Here is a 20,311-nt window from a genome sequence, read left to right on the forward strand (position 1 = left end):
GTGTGCGTCCCACTTCCCGATTAAACAACACATAACATTGTAACAATAATATATTATAATATTTATTACTTACAAATATTTTAAAACTTAACAATGAGTCATGACAACTGTCAGCAATTGGACTAGGACACATGTCTCCAATTTTGAGAAGTTGATAGAATGCCATAACGTTTCAAGCAAGGCTTGAAATAGAGCTCTAGTCGTTGATCTATCTTACATCAACAGCCAAGGATAATTAGTCAAGACTCAAACTCAAGGTACCCCAAGTGTGGGTCCTACTTCCCGATTAAAACAATACATAACATTGCAATGTATTATGTACTTTGAATTATTTTACGACTTAACAACAACAAATGGATGAGAGTGATGATAGTGATAGTGACTAGATTGGGACACGTGTCCTGATCTTGGGAATAAGTTTTTAAAATGTGATAACATTTCAAGTTTGGTTTGAAATAGAGCTCGGGTCGTTGATCCATCTTAAAAACAAAATGAAAAGATTTTAATATTGCAATTTATTTAAATATATATATTGCATGTCGTGACTCATTGATTAATGATTGAAATTTTGTAATTATAATTGTTAATGTTATCAGGGATTGTTAATTGTTATACCTTTCAATAATGGTTATCATGCTAACCAGAGTGTTGCTATTATGTAATGTTTGCTAAACTGTCTTAATTGAAAAATGATTGAAATTTGATATTAGTAATCTTAGTTTTTAATTAATTAAATATCATACCCTTCACAAATTATGAAAATTCAAACCCTAAACGGAAAGCAGACTTTTATTTTTAACATTTTAATTTTTATAGCAGACTAACAATAAACATCATTTTCAACTATTGAATCCTGATAGAAATATGATATATAGGAGACATAGGATTGTGCTTCCATAGTGGAATTTTAACATCCATTAATTGACAAAATCATTAATTATTAGCAATAACAATTGAAACTAACAAATAACAATGAAATTATGAAATATTCAACAATAGTTCAAACATTTACAAGAAATTGTGAAGCTAAAATTTTTGAGTTTTCATTAATAATAATCGGCAATATTTAAATTGCCAAAATATTCAAAATAGTTGTTATTAACAGCCACTCTGACTCATAGTAATAGTATTTCACGAAAAAAAATATCCGAAAACATTTTTTGCCCCTAGAGCAGCGGGCACAGGTTGGTTGAGCAGGGAACAAGGAATAGTGCGGAAAGTTGGTACCCTTCAATGGAAAAGCCTTCAATCCAAAAGGTCTTCAAGCCCCTCCACAAAAAATCTTTTTGAGATAATGATCTTGCTGAATTTGTCCAGCCATTTGTAGTCCATCTCATTGACGTCATTCAAAATAAACCACTTCCAAAGGAAATCCCTCCCCACCTGCACCCACTTCTGATGGCATGTCAATTATCATTCATCTAGGCCCAACAGGAAGGGCTGCCTTTGCACATTGCTGCGTGGGTTAAGCAGCTTGTGCACATTGCTGCTTGCGTAAAGTGTTTAAGGATGAATATTTGGAGGATGTCCGTTTCGCCTACAAAAGGGATCCCCAACCCCAATTGAGACAATACAATGAGTTTGATGTCATCCTCCAAATATTCATCCTTAAAACACTTTACGCAAGAGCATGAGAATTTTTGTTCTCTGCCCTCCAAGGTTGAAAAGAGACGCGAGGAAGCGGGATTATAGTCCGTACACACGCGGTATCTCTTCTTGTTCCTTAGGAATTCATCGTTTACGACCATGAACACAACAATGCGAAAAAAAGGCCCAATGCACCCTTCGGCTTCTTTGCAAACCAAAGCGAGCACATCCTCTGGTATCCTGTACAAAAAGGGCTTCTATAAATGCATGGATCTGCATCTCAACCTACTAGGTGTACCCATGACTAGAAAAAGTAACTGCTGAAAAACTAAAACCTTCTGCAAACTATAGATAAAAATACTTCAAATCACAACCTCTATTACCAAAGCCCAAAAAGGAATTGAAAGTGTTGAATGAATTAGAAAGCCTCTTTAAATGGCAGTTTCATTGAATGTTTAGTGATCTTCCATACCTTTAGTTTAGGTAGTCCAATCAATGCTAAGTGTGGGAAATGATGTCCCATTAATGTAGGAGTATCCAAAATGTACTAAATATTAATGATACTTATCCTTGATAAGACGTTCATTCCATTCCAGTTACAGGTTATCGTGCCAGACTTGCCACATGTCTCCATTCCAAAGAATTTCAGAGGAACTCTGTTCTTTTCAAGAAACCGGTTCGAGATACAACTTCAGTCATGTGATGGTGTTTTATCTCCTCAGTGCCATGCCGACATTGATTTGGACCTAGTCTCCTTTATTCACATTAGCTGGCAATTTTGTCAGATGTTCATGTGTTGGTATGAGTTGATGCTTCGTCAACAGTTTAAATTTGTCTGTTACTTATTCCTTTATTTCATGTATTACTTGAGACATCTGTCATTCCTTCAGCATTTGAGATGTTCTTCTTGGATGGGATGACCGTTCACATTCATGCCCAAGCGGTCACGATTTTCTTTCAATGGTATGTGTTTTGCTCCGAATTAAAGTCACAGCTTGGCAGTGAATTTATCACAGTGAAGAGATTGGATGTCTGATTCAGTGTGGAAGCTAGATCACTTTTGGTGGTGCTGTTTTGTTCAGTAACCAAATGATGATTGGTTCATCTCTGTCCTGTATCATTTTCTGGGGTTCTAATGTCATGTCTTCCTCTTGTATTGTGTTTGGTTCTATTCTTGAAGAGATGTCGTTGCAAGAAATGAATCTGCAATATTATAGATATTACAATCTGAGAACTTTACAGCAGGTAAATTTTCTATCAGTATTGGATAGATCAAAGTAGCGTCACGCGAGTCACGCAAGTCAGCGAGCCGCGTTGACCCCGCCGAGTCACAATGACCCGTGACTCGTGAGTAGCAAGTCACGTGGCCTAACTCGCGTGACTCGCCTAACCCGGCTGAGCTTGACTCGGCCGTGGCAGGCAAAAATTCAACCATTAAAATATAATTTTTTTGCAACTTTTTTTCATGTTTTTTTTTAATCTTTCTCACTCTTATAACCCTCAAAGGGCTCCCATAACACTCTATAGTGAAAAGAAGAAAGAGAGAGAGAGAGGTAGAAGAGAAATAGAGTTTTCTTATTTTGCAACCAGCTGAAAGGAAGAGGAGAAAAGCTTGCATTTGTGACAGTGGAGCTTGCATTTAGATCATCAAGGAGTTTATAGGAGCCCTTCTTAACACTTCCCAAAGCATTTGAAAGAGGTAAGAGTTGATTGTTTAGATTTTGATGATTTTTTTCTCTATGCTTACTAATTTTTTGCATGAATTTTTTTGTTTGTTTATGAGTTTTTTTTTACTTTAGATCTTCATAAAATACAATGCTGAAATGGTAATATTTGGTCTAAAATGTCTTATTGCAGCAAACTTTACATTTTTCCTTACTCATAATGGCTTCTGGAGGTCAAAAACCCAAGCTCTCTAAAGGCAATAAAAAAGATGAGTGTTGGAAGTTCACCATAGACTTTCCGAGTAGAAAGAGAACTCAAACAAAATGCCTATTTTGCAAAATCATTAATAGTGGGGTGATAAATAGATTAAAATACCATATTGTTGGCATACGTGGTCATGATACTGAGCCTTGTGGAGCTGCAACTGTTGAGGCTAAACGTTTTTGTTATGTAGCCCTGGAAAAATATGAACAAGAAAAAGAATTAAAAAGAAAACAATTAGAAGAGTTAGCTTAGATTGGTTCTAGTTCCCTTCCACGCTCATCTACAAATGTTTCTGAGTCAGTAGGCTGTGTTGGAGAAGGTTCTTCTCGTCCCCCCTATCATCCTAGTGCTTTTGTTGCTCATTCTTCTTCTTCATCTATTCCTTGCACTTCTAGTGGTGCTACGGTTGCTGCCCCTTCTAGTAGTACTGGCTTTGCCTTTCGTCCTACAGTCAGAAAATCTAGTAGGTTGGACAATTTTTTTGTACCACGTACCACTCTTGGTGCACAACCCTCACTTGAGAGCATGGGCTGGAATAGGGAGATACATGAAGCTGGAGTAAGAGCAATTTGCAAGTTTTGGTTTTTCTACAACATTCCATTTATAGCAGCCAGGTACTTCAACTTCATTGATATTTGATTGTTTTACGTTCTAACTTTTAAAATTTATATTCAATTTTATACTTTTAACTTGATGTTGAAAATTTGAAATATGCTAATTAAAATGTTTTATAAATGTAACAGGACTCTTTATTGGCAGGGGATGATTGATGCAGTTTCCATCTGTGGTGCAGGGTTCAAAGCCCCCACTAAAGATGAGTTGAATGGCCCCCTCTTACTAGATATAGTTGAGGAGATGAAACTTGAGTTGGAGGACCATAAAAAAATTTGGAGCCAAAAGGAGTGTACCATTATGACAGATGGATGGACAGATAGGAGGAATAAAACCCTCCTAAATTTTCTTGTTTCTAGTGGAGGTAATTCATCATGCTCTACTTCTTGAAGTCTAAAATTTAATGTATGCTATTTGAATAATGAAAATTTTATTTTATTGACTATTGATTCTTGAATGATAATTATTTTGTTTAATTTTCACTTTCAGGATCCACCATGTTTTTGAGGTCCATAGATGCTTCCTCGCGTGTGAAAAATGAAACATTCTTATGTGAGACTATTGAAGAGGTCATAAGGGAGGTGGGGGAAGAGAATGTTGTCCAAGTGGTGACTGATAATGCAGCTACTTATGTTGTTGTAGGTAAAATTTTAACTTCTAACTTTCTAAGTTCTACTCCTAAGAAAATTGTTTTAGTTATTCATTAAATTTTGGAAATTAAAAGTCTTTTAATACATCAAAAATTTTCATTGTTTACTAACTAATTTAAAATTGCTGCAGTAAAACTTTTGATGGAGAGACACCCAAAAATCTTTTGGACTCCATGTGCGGCCCATTGCATCGACCTCATGTTAGAGGATATTGGCAAGCTTGTATGGGTGAAATCATGTGTTACCAAGGCCAAAAATCGTTGCAAGTTCATCTACAATCATGCCTTGGTCCTTAGCACTATGAGGCAATACAAGAAGGGAAAGGACTTGGCTCGTCCTGGTATCACAAGATTTGCCTCTAACTTTATCACACTAAAATCCTTGCTGACTTCAAGGTTGGAGTTGAGGTGCATGTTTGTTGGTCCAAAATGGAGTTCCTCCTCCTTTGCCACCAGCCCTGCAGGGATAGATGCAACAAAATGCATTTATGATAATGAAGGTTTTTGGGAGCCGTGTTTGAAGATTGTGGAGGTAATTTAAATTTTAAATTTTAAAAGTTTAAGTCTTAAAATTTTCTAAATTAATTTATCTCATACATATTTTTGTTTTATTTTCATTGTGCAACTTTACAAAGTTTCATCATTCACTAAATTGTTTTTTGTTTAATTGTTTTGTAGATCACTGAGCCCCTTGTATCCCTCTTACGAGTTGCTGATGGAGAGAAGCCCTCTATGGGCTACATTTATGAGGGCATGGATAGGGCCAAGGAGGCTATTAAGGCCAAATATGTAGGAGTTGAGGAAAACTATGGCCCTATTTGGGAGATAATTGATAGGAGATGGCAAAATCAGCTTCATAAGCCCATCCATGCAGCAACCTATTACCTCAATCCGGCATACCGCTTCCGTGATGATTTCAAGGCAGATGAGGAAGTTCTTAGTGGCCTATACACAGTGATATCAAAGATGTCCCCTAATCCCACAGATATATTGCTTGAGATGGATGCCTATAATAATGCATCAAGGGCCATTTTTTCAAGTCAAATTTGCAAAGGTCGTATAAAATTGCAGCCAAGTAAAAATTGCAGCTTAAGCCTTATACAATCTAGTCTCTAAATTTCTAGCTTTAAACCTAAAATTCAAATTTTGAAATGAGACTAATATTTTTTTGTTTTCTTTTTTTCAAAATTTAGATAGATGGTAGCAAATGTTTGGGCTTTCAACCAAAAACCTTCAGCAAATTGCCATCTGCATTTTGAGCCAGCCAAGTAGCACTTCTGGAAGTGAGCGCAACTGGAGCATGTTCGAGCACATCCACTCGAAGAGGCGTAACAGGTTGTCTGTGGAGAAAATGAATAGGCTAGTCTTTGTGCACTACAACCTGCGCATTTTGGATAGTGACACCTCTACGATTGCTCTAGAGGAGGTTGATCCAGAGTCTAAGTGGATCACTGAGGCTTCTGATCCTGTCGTTGATGATGAGGACCTCCAGTGGCTTGATCAGGCAGATAGAGAGGGCCAAGCTGAGGCTGTGGCTATGGCAACAGAGGACCAAAGAGCTCCAGTTGTTCCTAGTGGCACCTCACAAACACTGGCAGAGCCAAAAGCAGAGACTACAGTTGATCCTAGAGGCACCTCAAAGGCTAATGCTATGGCTACTGAGACATCCAGGACCTACCTTAGATGCCTTACTAAGAGGCATTTTATAGATTATACTGAGCCTGAGGATGAGGATGATGATGACGATGAGGATGACGATGAGGATGATGATGAGGACTCCAACTAGGAGCCATAGCTGTAGACTTATAGTCTTGTTTTAACTTTTTGTTTAACTTAATATATGATCAAAATTTGGAACATTTGAATTTGATGATGACTATTGAATCTTGATGTGTTGGATTTCATAATACATAATACATATACATTTTGATGGTTTGCATGGATTTATCATTTTATTTATGATTCTATGTTTTACACTTTTACTTTTATAATATTTCCTTTAGGCTTCAACTACTGTTTAAACTTTAAAGTTAAACTTTAAACTTTAATTACTAGTAATATAGTATTTAGCAATTTACCTTCGTAGTATTGTACTTATGTAATCGATGTTTGACTTTTAAGTTTTAACTTTAAGTATGTGCATTATGATCAAATTATCTTCTATTTAATGATGTTATTGTGTCTTTACGCTTTATTCAATAATAGGTAGATGGAATGTTCTTTAAATCCTAAAAAATCTCAAAATTTTGAGGTTTTTTCACTTTGCCGAGTCACTGCCGAGCCGGGTCACGAGTCAAGTTACCCTTGCCGAGTCCGAGTCTCGTTACTTTGGGATAGATATCTTCTAGTCTCAACACTACCAGTACTCGATTATTAATCTAGCATTACGAGGAAGATTATACAAGTGCAATCTATATCTGATAGTTATATCAGAAGTTGTGAAAACTAATATAAGTTTTCCTCTGGCTTATTGACTGATTGATTGATTGTGTTGGACTCAATCATAAGCTTAAATTTTGTATCTGATTCTGAGATTTTCTAATAAATGTACAATCTTTCTGTGAGCTGGATTGCTTCCCTTGCTGAGGAGGGTTTTTCCCAGGATAAATGCATTGTGTTATCTGATTGTTTTGCATTTAAGTTGGTTTTATTTCTGCATATATTATTCCTGGTTTCAAAAAAAAAAATCCAACAGCCCGAGGATGCTCCTGCATCAAGTACTTTAAATGATGACAAACTTCATGAAGATGAAGCAATGTGGGAATATGAGTCATCACAATAATCAATGATTTGGAAATGTTGAAGCATCAAGAGATATTGCTAGAGATGCACAAACTTCTTTATGAAGATAGAGAAGCTGAATTGATGGAGTGTAAAAGATTAGCATGCTGGGGTGGTGTCCATTCATCGTCAACCAATATCATGCCAAGTGTTCCAATGGAGAGCTCAACAATATTATCTCCAAATTGATTGAATTTGCCAAAAGAAAAAAGGTCAAAGCAAATAATCTTCTAAAGTAAGGTTTGTTGTAAGCCATCTGACATTTTATCATTGGCTTACAGATTGGTGCCTTTTTCTATAAGCTTCTACCTAACCCATTTTTTCATTTAACAATATAAGATATATGATTTTTTCATTGAACCACAAGGTGGTGTCTGTTGTAATTGGACAAACATTTCATGCTTGTAGTAGTTAGTTACCCTACGGCTATGTTGGCTTAATCTTGACCCTTGATCTCAAATCAATCAAAGCCCTTTATTGTACTTGAACTACTACAAAAGGAAAGGCCTTCTCATTTGTAACTCATTATATTAGATAAGTAAAAGTGAGAGAGATTTGTTGAGATTGTTGTTATAAAACTACCAAAATTGTTCATAAATCATTGCTGGTTTTCATGGTGGATTACTTGTAGTAATGCATGGTTTCTACATTTCCTCACTTAAAGTAGGATTCTGTTAATATTGAGTACAAATAGCTTAGTAAGATGAAAGTAGTTGTGAATCAATCTTTGTGGAACTCGCCTAATCTATACCACTAGCAATTTGATGATGATAAGTTCGCCTTGCATGGTCAGCTGAAAGTTTAATGAACTTTATTTTGATTACTGTTTGCACATTGATATCCATCCATTGATGGTGTTCATGTAATGGTAATAGTTTGAAAATTTTATTAACTGTGCCTTCCCGTCTCTATTTATTAGGTTTTTGGTCTGCAATTCTCTCTAGCTCTCCATCCTGATCATGAAAACTAAAGTATGATTCAAAACATTGATGAGAAAAAAGAACACGGTACAATCCAGAAGTTCATAATCACATCTGATAAGTGTGTTATCATTTTTATGATTGGCTGACTGGGAAAGTTGACATGAATTATGCAATATTTATAAAATATATAAGCACATGCACACAAACACAGACATATGTACAAGAAGATTCGGCCACAAACACAGCCAATTTGCTCGTGGCAACTCCGAAATGGCTTATCTAACAGTTCAATTAGATGGAGGAATCTACATATCATACTCAGAGAAATTCTGATGGCTTACTTAATGGTTGAATTAGAAGAGAGAAACATTCTAAAGGTTGAGTTAGAAGTCAGGAACCTATATACTGTTCTCGGAGAAAATCAGATAACCTTTAGTGGGCTTACCTCACCTAATTTCTTTCATGAAATTCGTTGCAATTATGTCAACTCACCAGTTCTGCCAGTGACTTGTTTAATTTTGCAAAGCGTGGAGCCATGTTTTCATTGAGTTCAGACAGCAATAACCTTGTATCTGGATCAAGAAACCTAATTAACAATGAAAAATAGTGTTAAGGAAACTTACAGGAAACAATAATTAATATGCATCTATGTGTAATGTGAATAGCTATGGAATATAGAAACCAATAGCAAACATCATAAAGTCCAATCATACGTACTTTTCAATCTCTTTCTTGTTCTTAACAAGATCCATTTTTGTCAGGATATTAACATGAGGCAATTCAAGTTGAATCATTGCTGAAAGGGATGCCATACAACCGCTTAGGTACTTCGTTATGTCTGAAACAAACTACAGAATGATATTTATCAGTTTTCTATTCACATAATAAGGAGCAACCAATAATAACTGGCTTAGTAAACTAATAAATTAAAAAAGTAAAACCAAAAGACAAAAAGAGAGTCAGACAATATGATATACAGCAAACCTGTGAATCAAGCAAATATACAGCACAAACGTTGTAGTTCCAACGCTTGAGTTGATCAACAAAAGTTCGAAATACAGGAACGTGTGAATAAAGCTCTATTTGACCTGGATAAAAGAAAAAGAAAAGTTTTACAATTCAATGTAAAAACAGAAAACCTGGTTGAGGTAAAACTTAAGTTCACAGAATTTGAGGATGTAAGTGCCATTTAGCATGTTCTATAAAGAGGACCGATCATAACAAAAGAAAAAATAATAAATATCTTCTGAAACAAAAATTGTTTGGCACTGACCCGGACAGTCAAACACAAGATAATCATCATCTAGATAACCTTCCAATTGCTCCGCAAGCCAATCATCTAGATTCTCCTCAAGGTGTCTTTTAGAGTCAAGACAACAATGGTTAACCAGGAGAGAACAACAATACAGCTAAGTTAAAATGGACCTAAATATTAAATAAAATATCATATTTCTTGTATAACCATCTATCAACTTATATAAACACAATATCACACCCATTTTGTATGTTAGCTAAAGTCAAACTAACTGCACGTATGATACCAGACATGAGATTTTGCAAGCTTGAATGGAAAATGTTGCAAAGACCTCCTGTCAGATTGATTGACTCAGTTCTGCCACAGATTTCAAAAAAAACTGGTATCCTTGATTTTAGATTTCCTAAAAAGAAGGGGTCTCAAAAAAGACACCAAATGTTGGAATCAAAAAAGCTTTCCACAGCTAGCTAAGTGAAATTATGTTTACCTGTGAAAATCCCAAATCCCTAAATCTAACTTTAGAAAAAAATATGTATGCTGCAAAAACAGCCATTTTGTAGTAGAGGCCCAACATGAATAAACAACCAAAAAGTGGATAATACCCTTAGCATATCCTTCATCCTAAGGCAGAATGTAACAAACTGAATTAGATTCTCAGAATGTTCCTATGAGAAAATTGTCATCTGTACACCTAAATGATACTAATGAAAAGAGGTCGTTCTTTAAGGTAAAATGGATGGATAATTTATAAAGCAATCATAGGAACACTCCATGGCAAAAACTGGTCAATATGTGGCTACTTCTGTATATGTTGGGATATGCTTATTAAAATGATGCATAAATGCTCAGGATAGTACTTCTTTCAGTTTCCCATATGTCCTATTCATAAGGCGTAAAGGAAGTTGGCATGGCTTATTTCAAGAGAATCCCATTGAAAATTTGAGAACCAACAATAGGGGTGTAATCTGATTCTGCAATCCTAATGAGTCCTATATAGTCAGGAGTGGCTGGAATGCATATCTGATTAAAACAAAATAAAATGAACCTCCTTTGTACAGCCTCTCAATCCTTTTGGAATAGACAAAGGAAACAGTTAACTGGATTGGAGGGAGATCAACAACTATCAGTATCAGTCCACTTAAAAGTAAACTGGCACTCTTTGAACTAAGGAGCATGATTCCACAAACAAGCACAAGTATAGAGACCCTGGAAAGTTCCACTTGATAGACATTTCACACAGAGAAACAAGATGTGGCTCGGACTGGTCATGAGTAATCAATAGAATTCAGAACATTGTCAACCTTGAGTTCAACAACAGATTAGAAACATTTCCTTTATTACCAAACTTGTAATTAAGCCATCTAAATCTCTGAAGTAGTAACAAGTAGAAATTAAGAGTTGACCTTGAAAGTAACAAAAAAGGTCTAGAATTGTGGGTATGCTATTTACTATTGACAGGTAAATTGTTCAAAGATAGTAATTTTAGTTGCATCCAAGATGCCAAAAATTAACCCATTAACATATTTTCAAGCGTCAGTCCCAATGGCTGCTAAATGAAGAATAATGAAATGATTAGGCCACTAAAAATATTGAGAGACAAGTAAGAATATTCAGGTTCCTACATTGTACAATGAGTTTGGCAAAAGATGGTAGTGGACTAATGTTGGAGGGATGCATCCTAGTTGACAGATTCTAACTCGATGCACAAATAGCAAAACAGGTTGCTGAGGATGCATTTCAAATTGGATTTTCAAGGTTTTCCCAGGGGTCGAGGACAAATAGTGTGACGAGGAGTTTAAGTCAGATTTGCATTTCCAATATTTAAACACAATGCTTAAGTTGACTACCAAAACTCTTTGTTTTCAAATCATCCATAAACATAATCATCCCTTTTGTGGAAAGCAACTGGTTTGGACTCACCTGCATTCTATTTTATACAGATCAAAAGGGGATTACTGGAAATGCTGTTGATATGAACAAAGTTATGTTTAGTGCATTGCAGCTTCACAATTTCAAGTGAGAAACTCGAGACTGTTTCATGCTAGCCGAATTCTGTGTGTGTCTGTGTGTGTGTGTGTGTGTGAGAGAGAGAGAGAGAGAGAGGAGAAACAACAGTTAAAAACTTAAAAAATAAAAAACACAAATGCTAAATAGTAAAGCCTCAAAACACTCAAATAACCATTTTTACTCTTCACTGGCCCATTCCATTTTTCACCCTCAGTAACACTCATTCACTCTCATTCCAGATTTCATTTTTACTTTAAGGAGTTGATTGTTCATGTGCAAAGGGTTAGATACAACTTGATTTTGGAATTTATAGAAAATTAAGATAGGTTCCTTCTTTCCATAACAAATTTGGTTTATCATAATTGTGTGCATAAGAATAGATGATAATATATTAAAATGGATTTTTTTCTTTAACAGAGATGTATATCTAAAATGGGTAAAAAAGATAAGCCCTAAATTTTACCTCTTTTGTTCTCTATTAATCCTATTCCTTCATTCTTCCATGTTTATTTATGTATAGATTCTAATCCTTAAATCTAAAGTAGGTTTAACAGAGCTGAGATTACAAATTGTGCATTTCAAAGTAGCTATGCATTAAACAATCTTTTGGGATACTCCATACAGTAGACAAGGCCTCCATTTGGACCTAAATTCAGTTCCTCCATGACATCTTCCAAAGAAATCAGATCCCTAATATCTGCAATATGAAAAAATGAATTCACAATTTCAGCAACAATCAAAAACTTTGCTACAACTTTTGACAAAAACTACAGTCTCTCAAGCATCCACTGAAAACCCTCAAAGGCATGCCCATCACTTAAGCAAGTACTCAAATACAACATCAATCCCTTGTAATTTCAAACCATTCACATATATTACTTAATGTTGAAAAATATAAGCTCCTACCTATAGAAACTGGATAATCAAAATTTTCAGCAGCTGGATCAAGGTTCACAATGTTCACTGTTCGACCAATACTTTCACAGTGCTGATGCAAATTATTGCAATATGTTGACTGCAGAAGAAAATCTTAGTTAGTTGAACCAAGCACATCACCAATAAATCAATCTCAAAGAAACATGTGTTTAAAGCTCAATATAAATTAAAACTGCAAATTCATAGATATGCCTACAAATGGGTGATAAGAAATGTATACCATCAGAACATAATGCCTATACAACTCTAGTAACTGGTAAAATTACAACAATGTTGTTTGAAGCTTTTGGATAAAACTCTATAGTGCTTTCGATCAAACTCTGTGATCTACCAATAAGACGATAAAGAAAAATGAATGCTGATGATGGATCAGTAGGATCTGAAACATTAATGTAAAAAAGCAATACATGAATTTATTCCAAAGCTTCAAACAGACTTGTAACGGACTGTGGAAACCTAGGGTTTCTAAGCATTCTTAATTTTAATGCATCAGTAAATAACCTTGCCCTTGGCAGAAAATAGCAACAAATTGGAAGAATATTACCTTTCCACTGCCTGCAGGCCCAATGACAAGTTGTGCATAGCCCATTCTAAATATTTCACAAATTTATCTCAGTGAACGAGAACAAAAGGAAAACCGTTATGGAGCAATGGAATTGGGCAAAGGAAGGCCACAGCAACATAAGCTGCACACCACACAAATCCTCCCAGCAATATACTAAGAAACCTCAGACAATTCATATTCGCCAATAAAATCCCTTGGAAGGCCAGAATGAATCTGCAATGCAAAAGTAATTATTAATTCCTGTAACTCAAGAATATTTGAAATGCTAGGGCTTTAATCCATTCTTTTAGGACACCAGAAAACAGAATAGCATGTGAGGTAAAAGCTTGTATAGAATTAGAAAGTGAAGCTCTATTCTAGAGTATATAACCTAACTAAAACCCCTCCCTTCCTCCCTCCCTCTCTCTCTCTCTATCTCTGTAATGCCTAGCCCTAGTTTACTTTTCATGTTATATTGCCAAATTCTTTTAGGCCAGCTTTTATGGTTGTGTTATGATTTAGTGGTACTTGGTTACCTGATTTGATGTATGTTACTTCATTACCAATATTTTCCATTACAAAGTTGCTTATTCAATGCCATATTTAAGTAAATGAAAAGCCAAACCATCCCTAGCAGTCTTCTTAATATTTTGGGAATATATTTAATTAGTTTTTGCTCTTTAACAGATCTCATTTTGAGACTGCAAAAATATCAATCTGCTAAGCACTTTTCAATTTTCTTTTTAGCAGACCCATTTGTAAAAGGCTATAAAATCGAAAAGCTAATTTTAGAGATAAACGTTGAGGTGCCAGAAGAAGATGGATGTATTTTTATAATTGTTTGTAAACATGGATTTTATGTTCTGTTTATATTTTTTGCTTAGGCATCATGCCAAAAACAAAATCTGCTAAAAAAATAATCTTTAGCAACTACTCACGTAAAAAGGCTATAAATCAAGAAGTTGGTTTCAGACATATTGTATTTGTGGAATCTCATTCACGGCAAACAACAATGATCATCAAGTGCTCTTGACTATAGGTATTTAACTTTTATAGCATATTTGATGATGAACTTGACACTCCCCTTGCATTTCCCTAGAGTTTGATTAAGATTACGCAAATACTAGTGTTCAAAATTTAAACCATCCATGCGGATGTCTTCTTAAAGTATATAGTACAATTTTTGTACAAGGTAATTGAAAAATGGAAGGAAAAGCAACCTGTCTGTGAATATCCTTACTCTTCTCGAATCAAGATCTTATGTAAGAGGCCCATTTTTATTTCCACCTTAATGTCAACCACGAATGTGACTTGACATAACAACAGGTATGCAAAACTAGAGCATATGGGATAACAATATTGTCACTCCCATTAATAACTTTTGCTCTACCACAATTAACTTGAATACTTGATGCTTTTCTTTCTAGGAAAATTGCACTGCATGTTAAGTAGTCATGATTCAATTGCTAGTCAAAAAGAATTCAGAATCTAGACATGTAATGAAAACAATTTAAAAAGCAATTGTTGAAAACCCACATAAACTAAAAGTCTAAATGTCTTTGCTATCGAATGAGTAGCTTGACCAAAATAAGCAAAATAGATCATCCATGCTTGACAAATCTAACTAGAATTTAATTCCAATAGAGTCATGAAAGGTCATTTATATACTCAATGACAATTGAAAAAAGCATTACAGAAAATAGTCATAAAATAAGAATTAGCTCTCTGATAAAGCTCAAGCAAAACTGGATAAACATCATTGTTTCTCCAAGCTTCGAGGACAGTGTGCAGGTTTAATGATGGCCATTTCTTTCCAGATTTTTGGGATGGTAAATATACAGCATATAGAAATATTAATTAAAAAACATTGTACTTTCTCATTTATATAAACAATGTGAGTAGAAAAAAAGTGAAATTTATATAAAATTGTAATTAAAGCCTTCAAAGCTACTGAGCCATTTATGCAATGCCATTTTTTTTATTTTATTTTTAATGTTAAATGACTGTTTTACTACATTTTCCAAGGTACTTCCTCTTCTTTTAATGATTGCAATATAAAATGGACTTGGGCATTTTCAAATGTTTTACTTGTTTTAATTAAAGGGGTCTTTTTCTTTTGGATGACAGTGTGCATCCTGCTGTCCTCAGGACAATAAAGACACATCTCAATGTCCCCCAGCTGCCCCACGAATGATCAGATGCCTCACCTATAGAGAAAGATCCTGAGGGGCATCCATGCATGTGCAAGGTTGTCCAGGGATAGGCTCCTATGCAGGTTCAAACTAGGGAGACAACAGAGGGATGTTTAAACTTTCATCTGTGTTCCACTGCCCCTGGCACATCTTTGTTTTGGCGAACAGGTACAAAGCAAAGTTGCATGGACATGGATACAAATATAAATATTTATATGGTATCAGATATGGCTACTTTTAAGAACCCTAATATGGATATGGTTGGATACAAGATTCAAGAAAAACACATGCACATATATTTAAAACAAATTTCTAAGTTATTTTAGCGGATTTTCATTACTTTAAAAACATCACAGACACATAATTGCTACATAAATAATAATATGTTGATTTAACAATGTAGAAAACAGGACCTTAAGTTAAATGTCATTTAAATCTAAAATAAGAAAAAATAAAGTAAATTCAAATATTAATTAAAAAGAAATATATATAAATATGTTAAAATTTAAAATTAAAATATAAAGAACTAGATAAGCAATAATCTTAACTTGAAAAATAAAATTTCAAAAAAGAATAAGAAAAAGAAAAATTGAAATTAAAATTGCATTAATGAAATTACATGTGAAGCATTTTTTAAAATCAAATCACAGTGTCTGACACGGCTGGAATATTAGACTTTCATGGGCACATGTGGATACTCTACCCAATGCATATTCAAGCCATATCCAAATAAGATATGGCAGTACACAAATCCAGGGAGCAGCATGGGTGTATCCGACTGCTTTGGAAAAAAACCAGATCTGAGGAACAATAATAAATTAAGCCCTGGTCAAATGGCGTCCCTCGACAAACCAAATAAAATTAATTCCAATGGGAAACCTAAAGGTAACCCAGGCAGAGCTGGAAGCAGTGGAGTTTTCTAAGATAGTATAGGAGACGAATTCTAGCATATGCATATAACATCATAATATCATCCAATAATATGGTTTAACGTAACCATGAGGAGAATTGAACAAATCTGACCATTGAGGGTGATTCCAATGTTACTGCAGATATGATAAAAGGCATTACTTATCCAAATTGTGAACTTGAAGAAATCATAAAGGTAGAATCATTCTGGACCAACTTGGGGTCTCTGTATCCCACAAATGTAGCAAAGACAATAGGCTAGCATATCTCTCGCAAACAAAGAGGTTGGCTTAGAAGACTTGTTCCAGCATGGTCTGATTATGCAATCAAATTTTCAAGGAGGTATACAGATTCTGCACATATAACATTTGACTTACTTGCTCTGCATAAATTCAAGGGGGGATTTAGTACTCTATTATATGCAGCGGCCATGTGATATTCACTGTCAGAAATTATAGGAATCATACCAAATGATAACAAAGAGAAAGAATTTGTTGTGGAGAATTATTTGGCCTAGGAATCAACTGCATCCTTGGTTATTAATATACTTTTGAGTTCAAAACAGAAAATGAAAACTCTGAAAGCATTGAAAGGAAGAGCAGAACCATGGTAGCAGTAAAGGATATCATATCTTCCAATGAGAAAGACATGATAACAGAGGAAGGCCAGGCACTTAGTGAGAGCTCAATGCTCTCGTGGATATCATATAGCTTTGGTGGGTCCAATAGAAGCTCTAAGTACTGGTCCACATTTGCTAGTTGTAGAAAACAACTACCATCCATGTTTGACTATAATGGTATTGGGTAGCCATACTGATCTCTCTACGCATGGTTTTGTTGAATCCAATGCCTAGATAACATGGTTGAGTACTCCATTTTAGTTTGCAGTTTTCTTGGATTAATGAGACTCCCCAATATTAATCTATCAAATACATCTGCAGATTGGATGAATCAGCATGCCCTCTGACTATTTTCCAGTATCGGGTACTTGTATATCCAATTATCCAATTAAACAAAAACAACGGAGATTCTGTGTCCCGCGCTGGAGAAATTCTGCCTAACTGACCTCTCAATTCGTCCCTTAAGGCAAACAGCATCGTTTTTCACAAATGAGAGTCCTAATTCAAAATAAAGAACAGTCTACACATTATGTTTTACTTGGGCATCACTTTTTTGAGCAAACAAAACCCTAATCATGTGCCAATTTAATATTGATACATTAGTGACCAAAGGACTTCGACGTACAATGAAATTAAGGCGCTCTCGCATAAAGCTGACCAAGTTTCAGACTCCCTAAGAAAAATATCGGCCAATTAATGGCGAGATTGCGAGATTCCTGCGTAACGCCTATAGAATAAAACTTCGGCCGTAACTTCACTCAAGTTTTACCAAAGAATTTAAATCTAAATTCGTTTCTTCCCCACGCCCCAGAAACCCTTTGCGTGATCCTAAACAAACTGGTTCCCTCGGATTTCTAAGTTTAAACCATCATAAACAGAGAAAAGTAAAATGTGTCATCCAAAGAGGCCTGAGAGTCGGCTATAACTAATGAATAAAACATTAAATTGCGTAGCAATTCAATCAGAGTTCAGACAAACTTGCTCTCGGCCAAATATATTCACATCAATAAAATCAATTTTACGTAAGAATTTGGATTAGTAAGCATAAATACATCAAATTCTATATAAATGTCTCTGACCATTTAACAATCTTCTGCCAACGGCCTCCGACCGTGCTTTCAATTTTGGCCTAAAGTCTCTGGTAAACCTTTGTGCTGAAATTATTTGGAAAAATCATACTAGGTAATACAGCATACTCATAAATTGTTAGGGTATCGATAATTCCATACCATGATTTAGGGCGGACACCAGAGAATCCGAGAGAAAATATGAAAGTCGCAAGTTACATTGTTGAGGATTCTCATAGTGAGACCAGTGTATATATACTCTTCAATTTCTGGCCATCATAAGCATCGGTGGCCGGTATGTTCATGTTTGTCTCCATTATTCAAGAAAGAGGAGAAAAAGAGTTTGGATGTCGTTTGAAAAAGCAATTTTCAAACAATTGAAATTTTTTTAATTCAAAAAAATAAGAGGATGCATTTGTATTATGTTTATGTCATAATGTGGTTTTATATTGAAGTTAAATTGTTATAAATTATAGTAATGCTATTAGATTTTTAAAATAACTAGCACTTGTATTGATACGGTTCTAAGGTTATACCGATAGAGTGAAATAAAAGCTAATCAAGGAATCGTAAAACTATTGTAGCATACATCTGAATGTCAAAACAATACATTCAACCATACTGAAATGCATTCCAATTAAAAGATTTGAAATACAATTTTACAAGTGAAACTCAGACCCATCAAAGAAATCAATCAATCATATTTTAACGTCTTCAAAACTTGTATGGCTTGCTCTCAAATCAATGTGCACTGTCTAATGCTTATACTCTATCATAGGGTATACAACAAATATGAAACTCAAATACTTAAATTTCTAAATGACTCATTAAATTGCTAGAGTACTTTCATATCTGAGTAGTGCATAACAAACAAATAATCTTTTAAAAGGAAAAATTCATTGCAAACTCTCTTCAAAGGAAACATTGTCAAAGATGTAGAAATAGCCCACATTGAACTACCACTTGGGCATTCAACTAAAAGAGTACCATACTTGTCTTTTCAAATTTGCTTGATGAATCCAGAATATTAATTCTCCTTATCCGTATCTATTATATTTTTCACATATTCTAATTTAGTTAATCAACTCTACATTGCTCTAGTTAACAACTAAAAGAGTACCATACTTGTCTTTTCAAATTTATTTGATGAATCCATAAGATTAATTCTCTTTATCCATATCTATTATATTTTTCATGTATTCTAATTCAATGAGTCAACTCTACATTGCTTTAGTTAACATTAATGATAAATATGATCAAAATGAGTCAAAATTGCATTGTTAAACAATATACTCACCTACCTAATAGGAAGTCCAATTATGACAGATTGCAGCTGCTTGATACACTCTGATAAGTAATCCTTTGCATGATAATGTAATGCCACTGATATGGTGTAGAATAATATAAGAAGAGGGTACTTTTGAAAAACCCAAGTTGACGTAAGGAAGATACAAAGCTAAAATGCATCCAAAGGAATTTGAATTGTCTTTTTAAAAATTTGTCTTATCAAATGAAAATTATTTTTCACATTTATTGAGTCAATTCCTCAAGTATTATGTCTCTTCCTTCTAAGCAACTACTCGTAAAAATTTTTAAGTATGGTAGTTCAATTATATCCGCAACAAAATAGAAAAATATAAATAAAAGCAATGTGAGTAAAATCCAGAAAATGCCAAGAATATATAATTATATAGTAGAGAGATGATATTGTCAGTACTAAGAATATATAATTATTTAGTAGGGAGATGATATTGTCAATTCTAGTAAATATTTTCATAATTACAAAATTCATAAATGTTTAGTAGCCCATCTATTTCAAATTTGGGCTAAAATTGAAATCTCTGTTGATAAATAAAACACTCCAGATTTAGTCTAGCAAAGCTCATTAGTATTAAAAAAAAATTGAAATTCAGTTTGATGAGTAAACAACCAATTGCTTATGTAATTAATACATAAATATTGTAGAAGCATCTTAATGCATAAATGTTGTAGAAGAATCCACATAGATAAAACTAATAACATATAGTCTAAGATGAACATGTGTTTATTTCGCATAGAGCACTAAGAAATATCCAACTATCAAATCCATTGGCAAAAATCATATACATCTTTACAAAATGTAAGATATAATGATGAGTATCTTGAAAAGACCTTTAGTTTTAATGATTTTCTAGACAATTCTACAACACTTTTATTTATTTTTCCCAAAACTAAATAGGGTAAGAAGAACCCTCTATAAGGTTTCCTACAGCTTGAAACTCATTAATAAAATGGATAACATCCTATGTGCAATTTCATTAA

General features: G+C 34.4%; 1 protein-coding gene across 2 annotated transcripts in view; it reads right to left on the bottom strand.

Annotated features, from left to right (window-relative positions):
• Positions 1–18,235, bottom strand: part of LOC149544002 (P-loop containing nucleoside triphosphate hydrolases superfamily protein) — an 83,468-nt gene extending 65,233 nt beyond the window's left edge. The window contains exons 1-8 of one of the 2 annotated variants that reach the window (XM_089798641.1): positions 18,173–18,235; positions 13,224–13,457; positions 12,650–12,758; positions 12,359–12,440; positions 9,755–9,840; positions 9,466–9,569; positions 9,199–9,329; positions 8,974–9,067 (exon numbers count right to left, since the gene is read on the bottom strand). In XM_089798641.1, the coding sequence (XP_089654767.1) occupies positions 8,974–9,067; positions 9,199–9,329; positions 9,466–9,569; positions 9,755–9,840; positions 12,359–12,440; positions 12,650–12,758; positions 13,224–13,268 (651 nt within the window). In that variant the 5' untranslated portion in view covers positions 13,269–13,457; positions 18,173–18,235. Of the gene's footprint in view, positions 1–8,973; positions 9,068–9,198; positions 9,330–9,465; positions 9,570–9,754; positions 9,841–12,358; positions 12,441–12,649; positions 12,759–13,223; positions 13,458–18,022 lie in introns of both variants that reach the window. The other variant, XM_089798642.1, reaches the window with a different exon arrangement.
• Positions 18,236–20,311: the final 2,076 nt, after the last annotated feature.

Source organism: Cupressus sempervirens, chromosome 8 (assembly GCF_028749045.1).
Source record: "Cupressus sempervirens isolate cs-2001-9-10 chromosome 8, ASM2874904v1, whole genome shotgun sequence".
Taxonomy (NCBI): domain Eukaryota; kingdom Viridiplantae; phylum Streptophyta; class Pinopsida; order Cupressales; family Cupressaceae; genus Cupressus; species Cupressus sempervirens.